This window comes from Triticum aestivum, chromosome 3D (assembly GCF_018294505.1).
Source record: "Triticum aestivum cultivar Chinese Spring chromosome 3D, IWGSC CS RefSeq v2.1, whole genome shotgun sequence".
In the NCBI taxonomy this organism is placed as follows: domain Eukaryota; kingdom Viridiplantae; phylum Streptophyta; class Magnoliopsida; order Poales; family Poaceae; genus Triticum; species Triticum aestivum.
In genome coordinates this window covers 165,133,484-165,150,600 of record NC_057802.1, presented here as the reverse complement: position 1 = coordinate 165,150,600, position 17,117 = coordinate 165,133,484, and the positions used below count along the sequence as shown (strand labels likewise).

At 44.0% G+C, this 17,117-nt stretch overlaps 1 protein-coding gene across 1 annotated transcript; it reads left to right on the top strand.

Annotated features, from left to right (window-relative positions):
• Positions 1-12,385: 12,385 nt before the first annotated feature.
• On the top strand, positions 12,386-13,120 carry LOC123074435 (flowering-promoting factor 1-like protein 1). Its single transcript, XM_044497286.1, has one exon. The coding sequence runs from the start codon at positions 12,549-12,551 to the stop codon at positions 12,867-12,869; it is 321 nt and encodes a 106-aa protein (XP_044353221.1). The 5' UTR covers positions 12,386-12,548; the 3' UTR covers positions 12,870-13,120.
• Positions 13,121-17,117: the final 3,997 nt, after the last annotated feature.

Genomic DNA, 17,117 nt, shown 5'->3' with positions numbered 1-17,117 from the left:
AGTAGCCAGGCTCTTGGCGGCTGGATTTATCGTTGAAGTATTCCATCCTGAGTGGTTGGCTAATCCGGTGCTGGTCCTCAAGAAGAATGGCACTTGGCGTATGTGTGTGGACTACACAGATCTCAACAAAGCTTGTCCAGAAGATCCTTTTGCCCTTCCCCGTATTGATCAAATTATTGATGCTACAGCGGGTTGCGAGCGTTTAAGTTTTTTGGATGCATATTCTGGTTATCATCATATCAAAATGGCAGTTAACGACCAGGAGAAGACAGCCTTCATAACTCCCTTTGGAGCCTTTTGCTATGTGTCCATGCCCTTTGGGCTCAAGAGTGCCCAGGCAACTTATCAACGGTGTGTGCAGAATTGTCTTCATAAACAGATCGGCCGCAATGTTCACGCCTATGTGGATGATATTGTGGTGAAATCAAGGAAGAAGGAGACATTGATTGATGACTTGAAGGAAACCATCGATAACCTGCGGGTTTACAAAATGATGCTTAATCCGGCCAAGTGCGTCTTTGGTGTACCTGCAGGCAAGCTCTTGGGTTTTTTGGTGTCTAACCGGGGTATTGAAGCTAATCCGGAAAAGATCAAGGCCATCACCTCCTTAGCCAAACCGAAGTGTATCAATGATGTTCAACGACTGGCAGGCCGGATTGCCGCGTTGAGCCGGTTTATCAGTCGCCTTGGCGAGAAGGCCATCCCTTTGTATCAGATGCTGAAGAAAACGGATAACTTCGTCTGGAGTGACGCCGCTAATGAAGCGTTTGAGGACTTAAAGCGGCAGCTGGCTAATCCGCCGGTTCTTGCTGCTCCGGTTGACAAAGAACCATTGTTGCTATATGTGGCAGCTAATGCTCGGGCTGTTAGTGTAGCTATTGTGGTGGAGTGAAAGGAGGCCGGAAAGGAATATCCGGTTCAACGGCCAGTCTACTATATAAGTGAGGTACTTATTGAGTCCAAGCAGAGGTACCCGCATTGGCAAAAATTGGTGTATGGGGTTTTTTATGGCAAGCCGGAAGCTTAAGCAGTATTTCCAAGGACATCCCATCACGGTGGTCAGCTCTGCTCTGTTGGGAGATATAATCCAGAACAGGGAAGCAACTGGCCGGATTGCTAAGTGGGCTATAGAGCTCGGGCCTCACGGGTTGAAATACATACCCCGAACGGCGATCAAATCTCAGGCACTTGTGGATTTCATCAATGATTGGACAGAATTACAAGCGCCAGAGGAGAAGCCGGATCATACTTATTGGACTATTCATTTTGATGGGTCCAGGCAATTGGAGGGCTCGGGGGCTGGAGTCGTATTAACTTCCCCACGAGGTGATAAGTTTTGTTATGTTCTCCGTTTAATGTTCCCTTGCACTAACAATGCAGCTTAATATGAGGCTTTACTCCATGGTCTTCGGATGGCTAAGGAGATGAACCTAAGCCGAGTTAAGTGCTTCGGTGACTCGGATCTGGTGGCTCAACAAGTGTCCGGCACTTGGGATTCCAAGGACCCGCTAATGGCAGCATATCGTCGTGAGGTGGATATTGTTGCAGGTCACTTTAAGGGTTATCAGGTGGATCATGTGGACCGGCAGAAGAATGAAGCGGCGGACGCTTTAAGCCGTCTGGGTTCCCAACGTAAACCGGTTCCACCTAATGTCTTCCTGGATGTTTTGCATAATCCGTCCGTCAATCTCCTTGGTGAAGAGGATTTGGCTGTTCCTGATCCGGAGGCTCAGTTGGTGGCGGCTCTTCATGTTATCCCGGATTGGGCGGTTCCATCTGGCGTATACGAACCGGGGCGAGTTACCAGAGGATGAAACTTTGGCCAGGCAGATAATCCGGCGGTCCAAGTCCATGACTATTATCAATGGAGAGTTACATAATTGCAGTGTGACAGGGGCGTTTCAACGTTGTGTGTCTCCTGAGGAAGGCCGTGAAATTTTGTGTGAGCTCCACGAAGGAGATTGTGGTCACCACGCCGGTTCAAAGTCTTTGGTGGCCAAGGCGTTTCGTCACGGTTTCTATTGGTTGACAGCTCATGCTGATGCCGAGGACTTGGTCAAAAGATGTGATGGCTGTCAAAAATTCTCAAGGTGTGCTCATGTACCGGCTCAAGAATTGAGGATGATTCCAATCACCTGGCCGTTTGCAACTTGGGGGCTGGATATGGTTGGGCCTTTCAAGAGGTCCAAGGACAAGAAGACCCACCTTTTGGTGGCGGTTGATAAGTTCACGAAGTGGGTGGAGGAAGAGACGGTTAGTAAGTGTGACGCAGCCACGACGGTTCAATTCATCAAAAAGGTGATCTTCCGGTTCGGCTTTCCACACAGCATTATAACAGACAATGGTACCAATCTGTCAAAAGGTGCCATGAAGGAGTTCTATCAACGTGAGCACATCCGGCTTGACGTGTCATCAGTGGCTCACCCACAGTCTAATGGTCAAGCGGAGAGGGCCAATCAAGAGATCTTGAGAGGCATCAAACCCCGGCTTATGGTTCCTTTGCAACGGACGTCGGGTTGTTGGGTTGAGGAGTTACCTTCTGTGTTGTGGAGCATCAATACCACACCCAACAGATCGACAGGATACACACCATTCTTCATGGTTTATGGAGCGGAAGCAGTTCTTCCTAGTGACATCCGTCATGACTCGCCTCGTATAGCGGCATATGTTGAAGCTGACAACGAGAAGGCACGGCAGGAAGCTCTTGACCTGTTAGATGAGGAACGTGACATGGCGGCAGCCCGTTCGGCGATTTATCAGCAAGATCTGCGTCGTTATCATAGCCGCCGGGTTAGAACCAGAACCTTTCAAGAAGGTGATTTGGTGCTTCGGCTCATCCAGGATCAGACGGATATGCATAAGCTATCCCCCCCCCTTGGGAAGGACCCTTTGTGGTCAGCAAGAATCTGCACAACGGGTCATACTAGCTAATCGATGTTCGAGAGTGCAAAGACTCACGTAAATCGGAGGAGGAGACCAACCGGTCGTGGAATATTGCTCATCTTCGGCCCTACTATACTTGAAGCTATAGGCTCTGCTTATGTACATATTATGACATTGTATATATTATGATCAATATAATAAACCGGAACCTCAGCTAAAGCGGGGTATTTGTTGTTTTTCTTACATCATGTGTGGTTACATGGAGCTTACAAAGCGGCGTCCGGTTTACCCCTTGATTTAGCTTCTCAAAGCTTTATATTACATCACTTGGGGGCTTGGTCGTATCCGAACCATAGCTACACCTCTTGATCGGCGTAATGCCACAGCATCACTTGGGGGCTTGGTCGTATCCGAACCATAGCTACACCTTTTGATCGGCGTAATGCCACATCATCACTTGGGGGCTTGGTCGTATCCGAACCATAGCTACACCTCTTGATCGGCGCAATGCCACATCATCACTTGGGGGCTTGGTCGTACCCGAACCATAGCTACACCTCTTGATCGGCGCAATGCCAGAGCATCACTTGGGGGCTTGGTCGTATCCGAACCACAGTCACACCTCTTGATCGGCTCAAAGCCACATCAATCCGGGGCCAAAGAGAGTGTTGTAAAACAACAGCTCAAACATAGGCACCCACTGAGCACAGCTCACAATGTTGCTTAGGGATTCTTTGCTGTCGAATTTAGGGCATGGCAGCCCGTGAAAAGCCTCGACTACAACGGTTTTATTTGCCTTTTGCTAAGTTTCTCTTTCTTTTGATAAGATTTGTGATGTTTTCAAACCGGTGTCTATCAACCCGGTTAGGCTGTCAACTACAAGTTGTCAGTACATGATCAAGTTATAATCCGGAGACTATCAGCCCGGTCTGGTTTTGACTCAAAGTCACCAGTATGGAATAAGTCGGTGTTTATCACAACCCGGAACGGTTTTATTGTAAACCGGAATCATATAGCAGGAGTTACTTCTACTCCGGGTTAGGGTTATTACCCTCATTACAAAGTTGGTCAGCCAACACTATGCCTAACGGTCACAGGTATCATATATTTCCATATTTGGTTATCTTTTACAACTTTGGTTATAAACCTTGGTCATATATATATTTGGGTATCAAGACCCGCCCGGTGGTAAACCGCCAGGGCGCTTTAAGCTTCTTATCTACAGGAACAACTTGAATAAATGGCTATGGGTTATGAACATCATATCTTACGCATGTCGGATTAAGCAAGCATCAGTCGCAGATAAATATGCACGAAGGCATAACAGACCAAGTGTTTTAACTAGCCTATTACAAGGCGTTTCAGTGCCCAAAGGATAATTTTTTTCTCAAATACGTGTTGCAGTATGTAAAAGGCTAAACCGGCCTCCGGATTATGATTGGACACCAGCTTGACCTGACGGTTGCGGATCATCTTGCACCGGTTCATCCTCTTCGTCTCTACCCAGCGGCTGGAAGTCAATAGTTGTCCAGTCGATTCCAGTTAACGCTTGGAACACAGCTTCGTCGCTTATAAGGGTGGACGGTTCAATATCAGGGGCATAAGTGTGCTTACGGATTGGAGGGATCAGATTTTGCGCTTCCGGAATTGGTGCAGCAACCCGTCTGTTATTGTCATCATAACTTGCCTGATAATATGAGAGATCAGCTTCTTCAGCCAATTGACAAGCCAGTGGACGTACTTCCCGGTTTATGGTGCGGAGATCCTCCTGGCCAAATTCTGACCCGTCCTCTTTTAAGCTTGGGAAGCCTTTAGCCACGTCCACCGGATCAAGATCAGGCACCCACGCCTTTGTCCGGGTTAGAGCGGTCAGAGCTCCGACCCTTGCCGTAGCTTTCTTTAGTTCTTCAACCCGGGCAGGCAGCATGGATAGCCTTTCTAAGGTGTCCTTGATCAATGTTGGAGGAGGTTTATTGTGTGAAGCGGTGCAGATGATCCGCTGCGCACCGGTATACAGTTGCTCTATCAGAGTGTAGGTAGCTTTCAACTTCTTCTGTACATCAGAGCCCAGATGGCTAATGCGAGTTCCTGCACCATTATTAAACCAACAACACATGGGAGAGATATGTTGAAATTATTAAGGAAAAGATGTTTTACCAAACACAGCAGCAGTCATGGTTGATGATGACGATGGCGACGGATTCCCCTCTCTGGAGCCCCGAACGGACTCCGGATCAGCCCTCTCGAGAGAGTTTAGGGCTTGGCGGCGGCTCCGTATCAGAAAACGCGATGAATCTTTCTCTTTGATTTTTTTCTCCCCGAACACGAATATATGGAGTTGGAGTTGAGGTCGGTGGAGCTCCAGGGGGCCACGAGGCAGGGGGCGCACCCCCCACCCTCGTGGCAAGGGTGTGGGCCCCCTGGCCTTGATTCTTTCGCCAGTATTTTTTATTATTTCCAAAAATAATCTCCGTGGAGTTTCAGGTCATTCCGAGAACTTTTGTTTCTGCACATAAATAACACCATGGCAATTCTGCTGAAAACAGCGTCAGTCCGGGTTAGTTCCATTCAAATCATGCAAGTTAGAGTCCAAAACAAGGGCAAAAGTGTTTGGAAAAGTAGATACGACGGAGACGTATCATGTTCCAGATGGAACACAATAAAGCTCCAGGACCTGATGGCTTCCCCGAAGAATTCTATCGGAATTTCTGGGATATCATTAAGACTGACCTTCTGGAATTGTTCAATTGTCTTCATGCCGACAGACTTGATCTACTTAGACTTAGCTTTGGCGAGATTTTCTTGTTGCCGAAGGTTAAGGAGGCCGAATGGATCCAACACTTCAGACCAATATGCCTCCTTAATGTCAGCTTTAAGATTTTCACCAAAGTTGCTACGAATAGGTTAAACTCCGTGGCTGAACATGTGGTCTGACCATCTCAAACGGCGTTCATGCAAGGAAGGAATATACTCGATGGGGTTGTAATCCTGCATGAGACCGTTCATGAAATGCACCGGAAAAACATGAGTGGAGTTGTTGGAGATATTACCACTGGGCGTAAACCGGCCAGGAGAGGCCGGGTTAACTCCATAAGTAGTTCATTCGTATCTGAAGTCCATGAAGACAGACGGTGACGCTTTATAAAGGCCCAGGGCCCAAAGCCGGTTTAAGGCCTGTAGACGTAAACCGGCATTGATATGTAAACTTGTGTTGTAAGATAGAAGTAGCAAAGACCGAGCCGGACACGATTATGAGCCGGCCTCAGGATTCTGTAAATCGACGGGCGTCAACCCATGTATATAAGGGGACGACCCGGCGGCGGTTCAAGGACAACAGACAATAACTCGAGACTCAGGCAAAGCGTATTCGCTCCCTGGTCATCGAAACCCCAGCAATTCTATCACAACTAGACGTAGGCTTTTACCTTCATCGTAAGGGGCCGAACTAGTATAAAACTCTCCTGCGTCCCTTGTCCGCTTTAACCCCTTTAAGTTAACCCGTAGCGATGGCTCCACGACTAAGTCCTTTCTCTAGGACATCTGCCGTGACAAAACCACGACAGGAGTAGTATTCAAAATTGACTTTGAAAAAGCATATCACAAGGTCAAATGGTCTTTCCTCCAACAAGCCTGAAAGGTTTCTCCGATAAATGGCGCCAGTGGATCCAAAACTTTGTAACTAGAGGTAGTGTCGCCATCAAAGTCAATGATGATGTAGGCCATTATTTTCAGACAAAAAAAGGACTGCGGCAGGGTGACTCCATGTCCCCAATGTTATTTAACATTGTTGCTGACATGTTAGCTATTCTGATTAAGCGTGCTAAGCAGGATGGTCAGATTGCAGGAGTAGTGCCACACCTTGTGGATGGTGGCCTCTCTATTCTGCAATATGCAGATGACACAATTCTTTTTATGGAACATGACCTGGACAAGGCTCGAAACACAAAACTATTGCTTTCGGTGTTTGAGTAAATGTCGGGTCTTAAAATTAACTTCCACAAAAGCGAATTGTTCTGCTTCGGATCAGCCGTTGAGTCGGCGGGCGATTATGCTGGCATGTTTTGTTGCACACATGGCCAATTCCCGATGAGGTATTTGGGAATACCAATTCACTATCGGCGTCTCACTATCGCGGAGTGGAAGCATGTAGAGGAGCGTCTAGAGAAACGGTTGAGCAGTTGGAAAGGAAAGATGCTCTCAGTTGGGGGACAATTGGTTTTGATTAACTCCGTCCTCACAAATATGGTTCTCTATATGCTTTCTTTCTTCCAACTACCAAAAGGGGTCTTGCAAAGATTGGACTATTTTAGGTCCATATTCTTTTGGCAAGGAGATGGGGAAAAGAAAAAATACAGACTAGCCAAATGGAGTGTGGTTTGTAGATCAAAAGACCAAGGTGGCCTTGGAATTCATGACCTACAGGTCAAGAATGAGGCCCTACTTAGTAAATGGTTGTTCAAACTACTTACTAAGGATGGTGTTTGGCAAACCAAGCTGCACAACAAGTATTTAGGCCAAAAGACAGTGTCTCGGGAATATTGGAAACCTAGAGACTCTCACTTTTGGGCTGGCCTAATGGTGGCAAAGAAACATCTCTTTCGCTTTGGGTCTTTCGCGATAAAGGACGGGTCAGAGATTCGTTTCTGGGAAGACATCTGGCTAGGCAATGCCAGTCTTCGAGAACAATATCCAGTCTTGTACACCATTGCTCGCGAGAAGAAGAATACTATTGCGCAGGTGCTCAGCTCATCCCTCCCGAATATTTCGTTCAGACGGGATTTGATTGGGCCTCGCCCTATGTCATGGCATAATCTATTGTCCAGGCTGGATTCGATTAACTTGACACAAGGTCGGGATGTGTTTCGCTGGAACCTTACTACATCGGGGTCTTTCACAGTAAACTCCATGTACCGTGCACTCACGCATTCTGAGGTACCAATGAATAATAATAAGAAACTATGGAAGTTGAAGATTCCACTAAAGGTCAAAATCTTCATGTGGTATCTTCATAGGGAGTTGTGCTAACCAAAGACAACCTCGCACGGCGCAACTGGCAAGGGAGTAAGAACTGTTGTTTTCGTACTCATGACGAGACAATCAAACACCTCTTTTTTCAATGCAAGTTTGCACGTTCTATGTGGTCAGTCATCCAAATAGCGTCAAATTTGTATCCACAAACAAGTGTTGCCAATATTTTTGGTCATTGGTTGGACGGTATTCCAAATAGGTTCAAAACGCTAATAAGAGTGGAAGCGTACGCCTTAATGTGGTCGCTATGGCTATGCAGAAATGATTTAGTTTTTAATGACAAAAATGCTTCTCCTCTACAGGTTATTTCTCGGTGTACGCACTTGCTTCGTACGTGGTCTACGCTACAACGAGCGGAGTACCGACCGCTATTCAAGGCGGTGTGTACGTGATTGGAGCGGGTGGATACGGAGGTTTTTTCCCAACATAGGTGGCAGCATAACCTCCGGATTGACCCACCACCGCTTTCGACATAGGCATAGTGTCGGTCTATAGGACTCTACTATTGCCGTTTGTCAGTTTTGTTTCTTTTCTTTCTGTCAAACTTTTTAGAACTGGCTGTGTGCATCTTAGTTATGCAGGGGGCGGGTGTCACTCATAATGCTTTGTATCTGCTTGATGCTACATTTTTTAGATAATAAAACGCCCATTATCGAGAAATGCAGCGCATCCTTAGCTTGGCTCGCCTCCAGCCATGATTGGAACTCCAAAAACACCTCCATGCGCAAGGATTTATACGACACACATAGATCATGCACCCCATGGGCATCAGAGCCAATCTAGTACGTCCTCAGTTACTTGGTAGATCAACTTTGTGCTGGTGATATGCAAAATGCAGCTGTTGGCTGCCTTCTGGTGTATTGACATTTTGTGGAACAAATGGTGAGTGGTCGAAAGGGACACGAAATTTGATGGAAATTTTTGGGGATTTTTTGAGAAATCGATGGATGGATCGTACAGCTCTGAATACCAACTGTCACGAGTCTCACGACCCTGGATCAAGGCGTAACAAATCAACACCGAATAACTCAAATCGATTGATACAAGTGTTCCCGGTGTATGAATCGAATTCACCAAACCTAGGTTCACTGAGGGAATATAATCTAGAGAAGAGAACTAAGGATGGGAGGAGCATAGATCAAGGATAGAAGAGCAAGAGAGAGACTCGTCAGGCCACAAGGGAGGAAGAGCTAGCCGAGGAAGAAGAATCAATTATGTTCTGTTTTGTTCGATGCCTCCCCTCGTTGCACTCCTGTGTCGTTTATAGTTCTTGCTCCAAGGCTTGATCCGTTGAGCCGAGCCCATGTACAAGCAGCCCATAAATCCAATGCGGTCCAGTGGTATGTAGGGTGTTACAGTTGCTCAAACAACCATGTCAGGTGTGTCCGGCACTAGCGACGACCCCCGCTGCTCCCGTGATGACTTCCTTGGAAGCTGCTGCTCCGGCGCGGGGAACAGCCACGGGTGAGCCACGACGAGGATGGGTATGTAGATGATGACAACATAACGGTCCACTAACGGTGTGAGTATTCGTTGCCATGTCATCACTTACAGTTGGCCCTCTTTGTTAGTTTTTATGTCAAAACATGCACCATATTACTCAAACTCGGTGTTTTCCGCAAACTTTTGCGAAAACTTTGGCAATTTACTCAAGCAAACGTCATGCTAAACGGAACCATGTTTTTGAATCACAGCGCAACTATGCGGCCCAAAATTTGCGCACTCTAAATCCCCTCTGGTACCTCCATTTCAAGTCTCTTAGAGCCCAAGTGACACGTAACTATATCAATCAAGTTTTAGTATTGCCTTTGTGCTGACTCGGGCCATTGGCCTGTCGTGCAAATGAACATCAAATACACATAAAAATGGCCTAATGTATCATAAACTTGTTTTGTACAAGAAAAAATTGCAGATCATATGGGAATTTTATTCCAGAGTCACAAGGTTACAAATTGAGAGGTAATAAATCCTCACTACACGGAGGACATATGCTCATCCATATCACAGTATACGGCTTGGTACAACTATAATTTGCCATACAATCTACTATCCTATTTTGAGTCCTACTAATTGTATTTCTTAATAAATGGTTTAGACTGACTGCCGTAGTCACCATAAAAAAGCGAGAGAGAATATGATGGCAGAATTTGAATGCCAGTGGGGACTAGCTGGTAGCATCTTTTTAGCGCGTCAGGTACAAGCCCGCTAGTAGTAACCAAACCATCACCAAAAAAAAATTATTTATCTGCCGAAAAATTACAACGACTACTTGCAGAAATCTTCTATATCTAAAAAGTTAGCCCTCACTAACTTATGTAAAGCATATATATACGCTATATCACCTCGGTACAATTACCAATCACCCTGATTAGCTTTAGCAATTAATTGAACGCATGCATGTGTCTATAACTCAATTTCTTTTCCGCACTATACCACGCAGGCTTTTTTCTAACTCCCTTTCAATTGGGAACCAAGCGCACGTATAATCTGATAAAAAATAGTATGCAATATATTATTAATTTAAATATACATATTCATACAACCAAATTTCACTGAAACATACCATAACCAATTTCTATGGCAGTGCGCTGTGTATCATCTAGATGAAAACTGCAAAAATGTTCTTATATTATGGGTCGAGAAAGCTGATAAAATATTTTTATATTATGAGACGGAGGAAGTAGTTAATTAGATAGCAGTAACTTAGTGCACATGTCTGTATCCTGGCAGATCACACTGCCTACTAGGCGCTAGCTATCATATATTCTGAAACGGAAAGGCAAAAACCGATCACGTAAAAGATGCATAATTCGATCGACCAGTCAGCTAGCCCATGCAGGAATAATGTAGCATTTGCATACAGACGGCCGGCGAGCACGTGTTCAATTCGTCAAAAATTGTTAGGCACGAGCTCCACTTTCCGAATATTATATACTCCGCCGTGTGATCATCGGAAGCACGTAATTTCATGCAGCGTAAAAATGAATCTGCGTGCACACATACTTGCAGCACGCACACGCACGCATTCAATCGAATACGATTCCCATCTAGAATTTCTCTCCCTTTCGATCGGACGTAACGTGTGAGTATACATGTACACGGAGGCGCCACCTCAGTGACGGAAAGCTCCTTTCATACAAGGAGTACCTAATGATCTTTGATGGGTTCTGGCTTATCGGGAACATAAGTATAGAGATCGTATAAATCCCTACGTAGTACATGCACTGATCACGATGAGAGCACAGGTTGGAGGGAGCTTTCGTGCATATTTTTGCATAGCTAATCCGGAAAGAAACTTTAGCACCGAAGCATATTTCTTTTCAGCAGATAAATCAGTAAGAGATTTTAGCTTTGGAGGCGGTAGACGTGCACCTATGTATCCAACAAGCCAGCCAAATCAATGTGCAATCACGTAAGCACTATCTATGGCTAGCGAGCTAGGAAGTTTAAGATAAGCCACAAATTTCTCTCTGCATGCAGCAGATGCTTGAGAGCTTGTGAGTTACTATTAGGGACAAAGCTAGCAGGCAAAAGTAAATTCGGCCATGCCGTACACAAAATATATACTTGACAACGAGAGAGAGTATCAATTTTGTTCTCGACAAAGGCAACATTGGCTTGATCGACCGGCCAGAAATTCCCTTTCGTGGAAAAAACAATGCTGCAAAAGGTGCGCAAAGATAGCTCTCATATTTCTTATTGTATAAGTAAAGTAGAAAACTGTATGGCGAGTGAATCCTATTCTCCTGAGAATTAGGCTAGCTCTTTTTGTTTTCCTTTCAGGAAAAAGGTGGGTAGGATTCCTCGCACAACATCACATTCTTTCTTTTCAATTTTCCGTATGGGAATGCTCAAGCCATAGATTACGCATGAATTATATGTAGATCTTCCCATTGGCAATTAACCAACGCCATCAGTTAATGTCCTGTTTTTGACGTGTCGCAGGGCGGCCGCGACACATGTCAAATTTCGTGACCTCATGATGATCAATCACCTCATGCACTACGTAATTCTGAAAAAATAACAATATGCGTAGCATATAGCTACCTTTTTTAGCTACCTAGCTAGCTAGAATTTCTTTCTTTTTTCCAACAAATATATTCCAGGTAGCTTATCAAGAACATAAGCTAGCTAGGCACATATATTCTCCCGCGCGCACTACTCAAGTTTAATGAACGTACCATATATTCTGCTTCTCTCCCATCCCTGTGCATGCAGCCAGCTACAGCATCTTCCTGACCTAACCTAGCTACAAACTAAAGACGCCCTTCTCTTCTCTGGTGCATGCACGCGTACATCGACGTACTAATCACTAGCAGTACAGTATCGCAGACGCATAAGAAATCTATGTCCTGCGGCTGTCCCCCGTATACATGTCACCTCTACCCCACACCATCGATAAGCTAGCTTCATCCACATCCACCTCTATATATACCCCCTTCATCTCGCCCTCCCTTGCTCCATCAATCACACTGCTACTTATTCATTAGTTTGCATCTTCCATCTCCTGAACTCCACATCGTCCCAGTGCTAGCTCGACCAATTGCATCATCTATCGTTTGTTTTCCCTCAATCTCTAAGCCGACAGAGAGGTGAGAGTTGAGGGGTAGGTCAGTCGACCGGAGGGGCTGTGGACCATGTCTGGCGTGTGGGTGTTCAAGAACGGGGTGGTGCGCCTGGTGGAGAACCCGGGGAGCGAGCGGACGTCGACGGTGCGGCGGAAGGCGCTGCTGCACACGCCGAGCGGGCAGGTGGTGTCGTCTTACGCGACGCTGGAGGCGAAGCTGACGGCGCTGGGGTGGGAGCGCTACTACGAGGACCCGGCGCTGTACCAGTTCCACAAGCGCGGCTGCCTCGACCTCATCTCCCTCCCCAGGGACTTCAACCACTTCTCCTCAGTCCACATGTACGACGTCGTCATCAAGAACAGGGAGTCCTTCCGCGTCGTCGACGCCTAGACGCCCCTCTTCCGTCCATGCAGTCTGTCGATCTTGTCTCATCTGTTCAGCTATAGCTCTTCTTCTATCGTTTGACTTGATTTCGCATGCAGGGTTTGTTGTTGTTAGTGATCCGGGTGTTATATATGATTGGTTGTGCCTGATTTGGTTGGGAAGTCTAGTGTGGTAGTGGAGTGAGCGAGGGTACTGTTTTTGCACACATATGTGCGTGTGGTGCCGAGTATATGCATAGGTATTCGTTGTGGTGTGTATACGTATGCGTGCTGGGGGTGTGTAAGATCTCTGTTTTGATGTAAATTAGTGTCCGTGTGATGACCATATATCCACTTACGTTCATTTGCACGTTTCTCTGCATGCACATGCGTCATGCATGTCACCGGCCATGTTGCATGCCTAGGGAAATATGTAAAGAATATTATCATGCACGCATTGCTTCTCGTTATGATTGTTTGGTGGTGGGGAGGGGTGTGTGGTGGTTCTGATGAAAACATAGGGAATAGACAGTCACTCCAAAAAAAATGAAAACATATAGAGAATAATAGGCTGACACGATAATATTTATGCTGCCTTTTTTGAGACAAATATTTAGACTGACTGATGCTAGGCAAGACAACCACTTACTCCATCCGTCCGCGAATAAGTGTATTTCTACCTTTTGTCCTAAATTCAAACTTTTAATTTTTGATCAACTATATAGAAAAGAGTAATAACATATATGACATCAAACAGGTATATTATAAAAGTACATTTTAAAACGATCTACTTATACTAATTTAGTACTCCCTCCGTTTTTATTTACTCCGCATATTAGAGTTGACTGGAGTCAAACTTTGTAAAGTTTGACCAAATTTATAGAAAAGAATATAAATATTTAGCACAACAAATCTATATGATGTGGAATTACATTCAACAACGAATCTAAGGGTATTGATTTGTTATTGTATATGTTAATATTTTTGTCTATAAACTTTGTCAAAGTTTGTAAAGCTTGACTTTGACCAAAACTAATATGCGGAGTAAATAAAAACGGATGAAGTATCATAAATGCTGCTATTTTTTTATAAAGTTGGTCAAAGTTTTAAAACTTTGACTTAGTACAAAAACAAGATGTGCATTTATTCATGGATGGAGGGAGTACTTTGCTGGCATCCAAAATTGAATCGCTGAAGCTACAAGGGAACCCTAGTCAGCGCCTTCAGCGCCGCGCAAGCTAAGCGGCGCCTGCAGCCGCGGCAGGATGGGCCGGCCCACAAGGCCGAAAAAACTGCTGTCGATCGGATCGATCTCGCGCCCTCACGCTTCCAAAAAGCGAGGCTAACCACTTGACCAGCCAAACTATACTGATTATTTAGAGCGTGAAGTTTTAAAAATAGAAACATAGACGCACTATTAATTCGCATTACACTGTAGCATTTCGATTTTCTAATTATTTAAAAACATGTGCACATATTACAAATGAAGTTCATGCGCATGCAAAAATAGTTCGCGTACTAAAAAAATAGTTCACCAAATAAAAAAAGTTCATGTATTTTTTTTTTGCGAAAAACTTCCAATCTATTCATCTTCAATCATGGCAGTACAACGAACACCAGAAATAAAAATTACATCCAGATTCGTAGACCACCTAACGACGACTACAAGAACCGAAGCGAGCCGAAGGCGCGCCGCCGTTATTGCCCCTCGGGCACAACTTGTTGTAGTAGACAGTCGGGAAGTCGTCGTGCTAAGGCCCCATAGGACTAGCACCCCAGAACAGCAACCGCCGCCGATAAAAAATAACGTAGATCGGAAGGATCCAAACTGAAGACACACGAACATGGACGAACAACGACGAGATCCGAGCAAATCCACCAAAGATAGATCTGCCGGAGACACACCTCCACACGCCCACCAACGATGCTAGACGCAGCGCTGGAACGGAGACTAAGCAGGGAGACCTTTATTCATCTTCAGGGAGCCGCCGTCCTCTCGCCTTCCTGAGTAGGACACAAACCCTAACAAGATTGAAAAAAAACGACTAAAAACGGAGTCCTCCTGCTGGCCCTTGCCAGGATCCACCGCGTCTCCATGGCCCTAGGGCCACTGGAGACGAGGCGGACCTGCGTCGGCGCCGGCGAGAGGCACGAACCCTAACTTTCTTTCTTGGACGAGGAGGAGGCAAAGCCCTTCTGTCTTTCCTTTCCACCGAGGCATCTTCATTGCCTTTGGGATGCCATGTACTCAAAAAATAAAGTTCACAGATTCAAAAGAGTTCATCGATTTTCAAAAAATGTCCATCGAACAATAAAATTAGTTCATCAATTTGAATAAAAAAGTTCATCAATTTGAATAAAAAAAGTTTATCAAATTTGAAAAAAGTTCATCGGATTTTGAAAAAGTTCATCTAAATTGAAAAATGTTCATGTATTCAAAAACAAGTTCACAGATTCAAAAGACTTCATCGATTTTCAAAAATGTTCATCGAACAATGAAAGTAGTTCATCGTTTTGAATAAAAAAAGTTCATCGGATTTGGAGAAAGTTCATCAACGTTGAAAAAAAGTTCATTGATTTTGGGAAAAATTTCAAAAAAATGAAAAAGTTCATCAAATTTGAAAATAAGTTCATCGATTTTGAAAAAGGTTCAAGAGTTTCAAAAAACAGTTCATGGATTTTGGAAACAAGTTCATCTATTTGAACAAAACCATTACGAATTTGGAAAAAGAAAAAAGAAAAGAACAGAGAAAAAAGAAAAAGAAAGAAAAAAGGAAGGTATAAATGGATGAAAAACGTGTTTGTTATCATAGTTAGTGAGGTAGTTGGGTTGGTCACTCCACCATCACTGATCACCAGCGACGCTGGGTACGATTCCTAGCTCGCGCTGTGTTTTTGCAGTTTTCCATAGAGTTTAGAAAGCGGAAGAAAAATGAAAGATGGCCGGCCCACGAGATCCTGCTGCAGGCGCCGGTTAGCAAAAACAGTACAAACCGGCGCCTGCAGCGCTAAATAGAAATTTCCTACCGACCATGGGCGTGAGAGTTATAACTCGCTTATATCAATATATAGGTCTTTCATTACGTAGCATACCCCAATATATAGCTACTGAGCCAGCCCATTTTTCTTGTTTATTTCATTTCCTTTTGTTCGGTTGCTATACTGGTTTTGGCTTGTTTTTTGAATTTTTTATTTTTACTTTTTCTTTGTTTCTTCACTCGTTTTCTCTAGATTTTCTAATTTTCTTCGTTTTTTCACCGTGTTTCTTCGTCTCTTTCCGGGTTTTCAGCGGCTTTCTCTTTTCTTTCTATGTTCACAAGTTTTCTTTATTTTTTTCATAGTTTTCACTTGCTTTTTTTTTTCTTTGGATTTAATTTTTGTTTCTTGTCAGTTTTCATTGATTTTTGTTTCTAACACATGTTTACTTTTTTAGAGTACAATATACATTTTAAGTACATGGTTTTGAACATTTTTATTACATTTATTTGATACACGTTGAACATTTTTCAAATACAGGTTGTACATTTTCTTTAATAAATGGTTATGAACACTTTTTTGAATACATGGTCAAATTTTCTGAAATACACATTAGACTTTTTTCTAAACAGAAATAAGCATTTTCTTAAACTTCGAAACATTTTTAATATTGTATATTTTTTTTAGAAATTCCATGGACATTTATTAGTGGTAATAAGCAATTTTTAACTTGTGCAAACATTTTTTTATGTTGTCTACACTTTTTTTTAAATGTCAAGAATATTATTTTTAAAGGCAATATATTTGTATGAACTGTCACATAATTTTTCAATGATACAAAACATTTTTGTTATTACACAAACATATTTTTACCATGCATAAACATTTTATATACACAGTATATTCATGTGTTAAACAAACAATACGGAGCAAAATGAGTGAATCTACATTCTAAAATATGCATATATACATCCGTATGTAGTTCATAATAAAATCTCTAAAAAGACTTATATTAAGGAATGGAGGGAGTATATTTCTAAATACAAGCAAAAGAAAGAAAATAAAGCAAGAAACGAAAGTGAAAATGTGTAAAGAACGGATGAAAAAGAGAGCACTGGCCGGCCCATTCTTACAGGAGCGGTTATGTTACACGGAAAATCCTATTCGCCGCATTATGCGGCAAGTTGTCCACCTTTCGCACAGGAACATCCAGAGGGAGATCGACTTGGGCCGGCCCGTTTAATCCCTTGACCGATTCTGGTTTTGCGAACCTTCTCGTGGTTTCTGGCCGGGTTTTTTC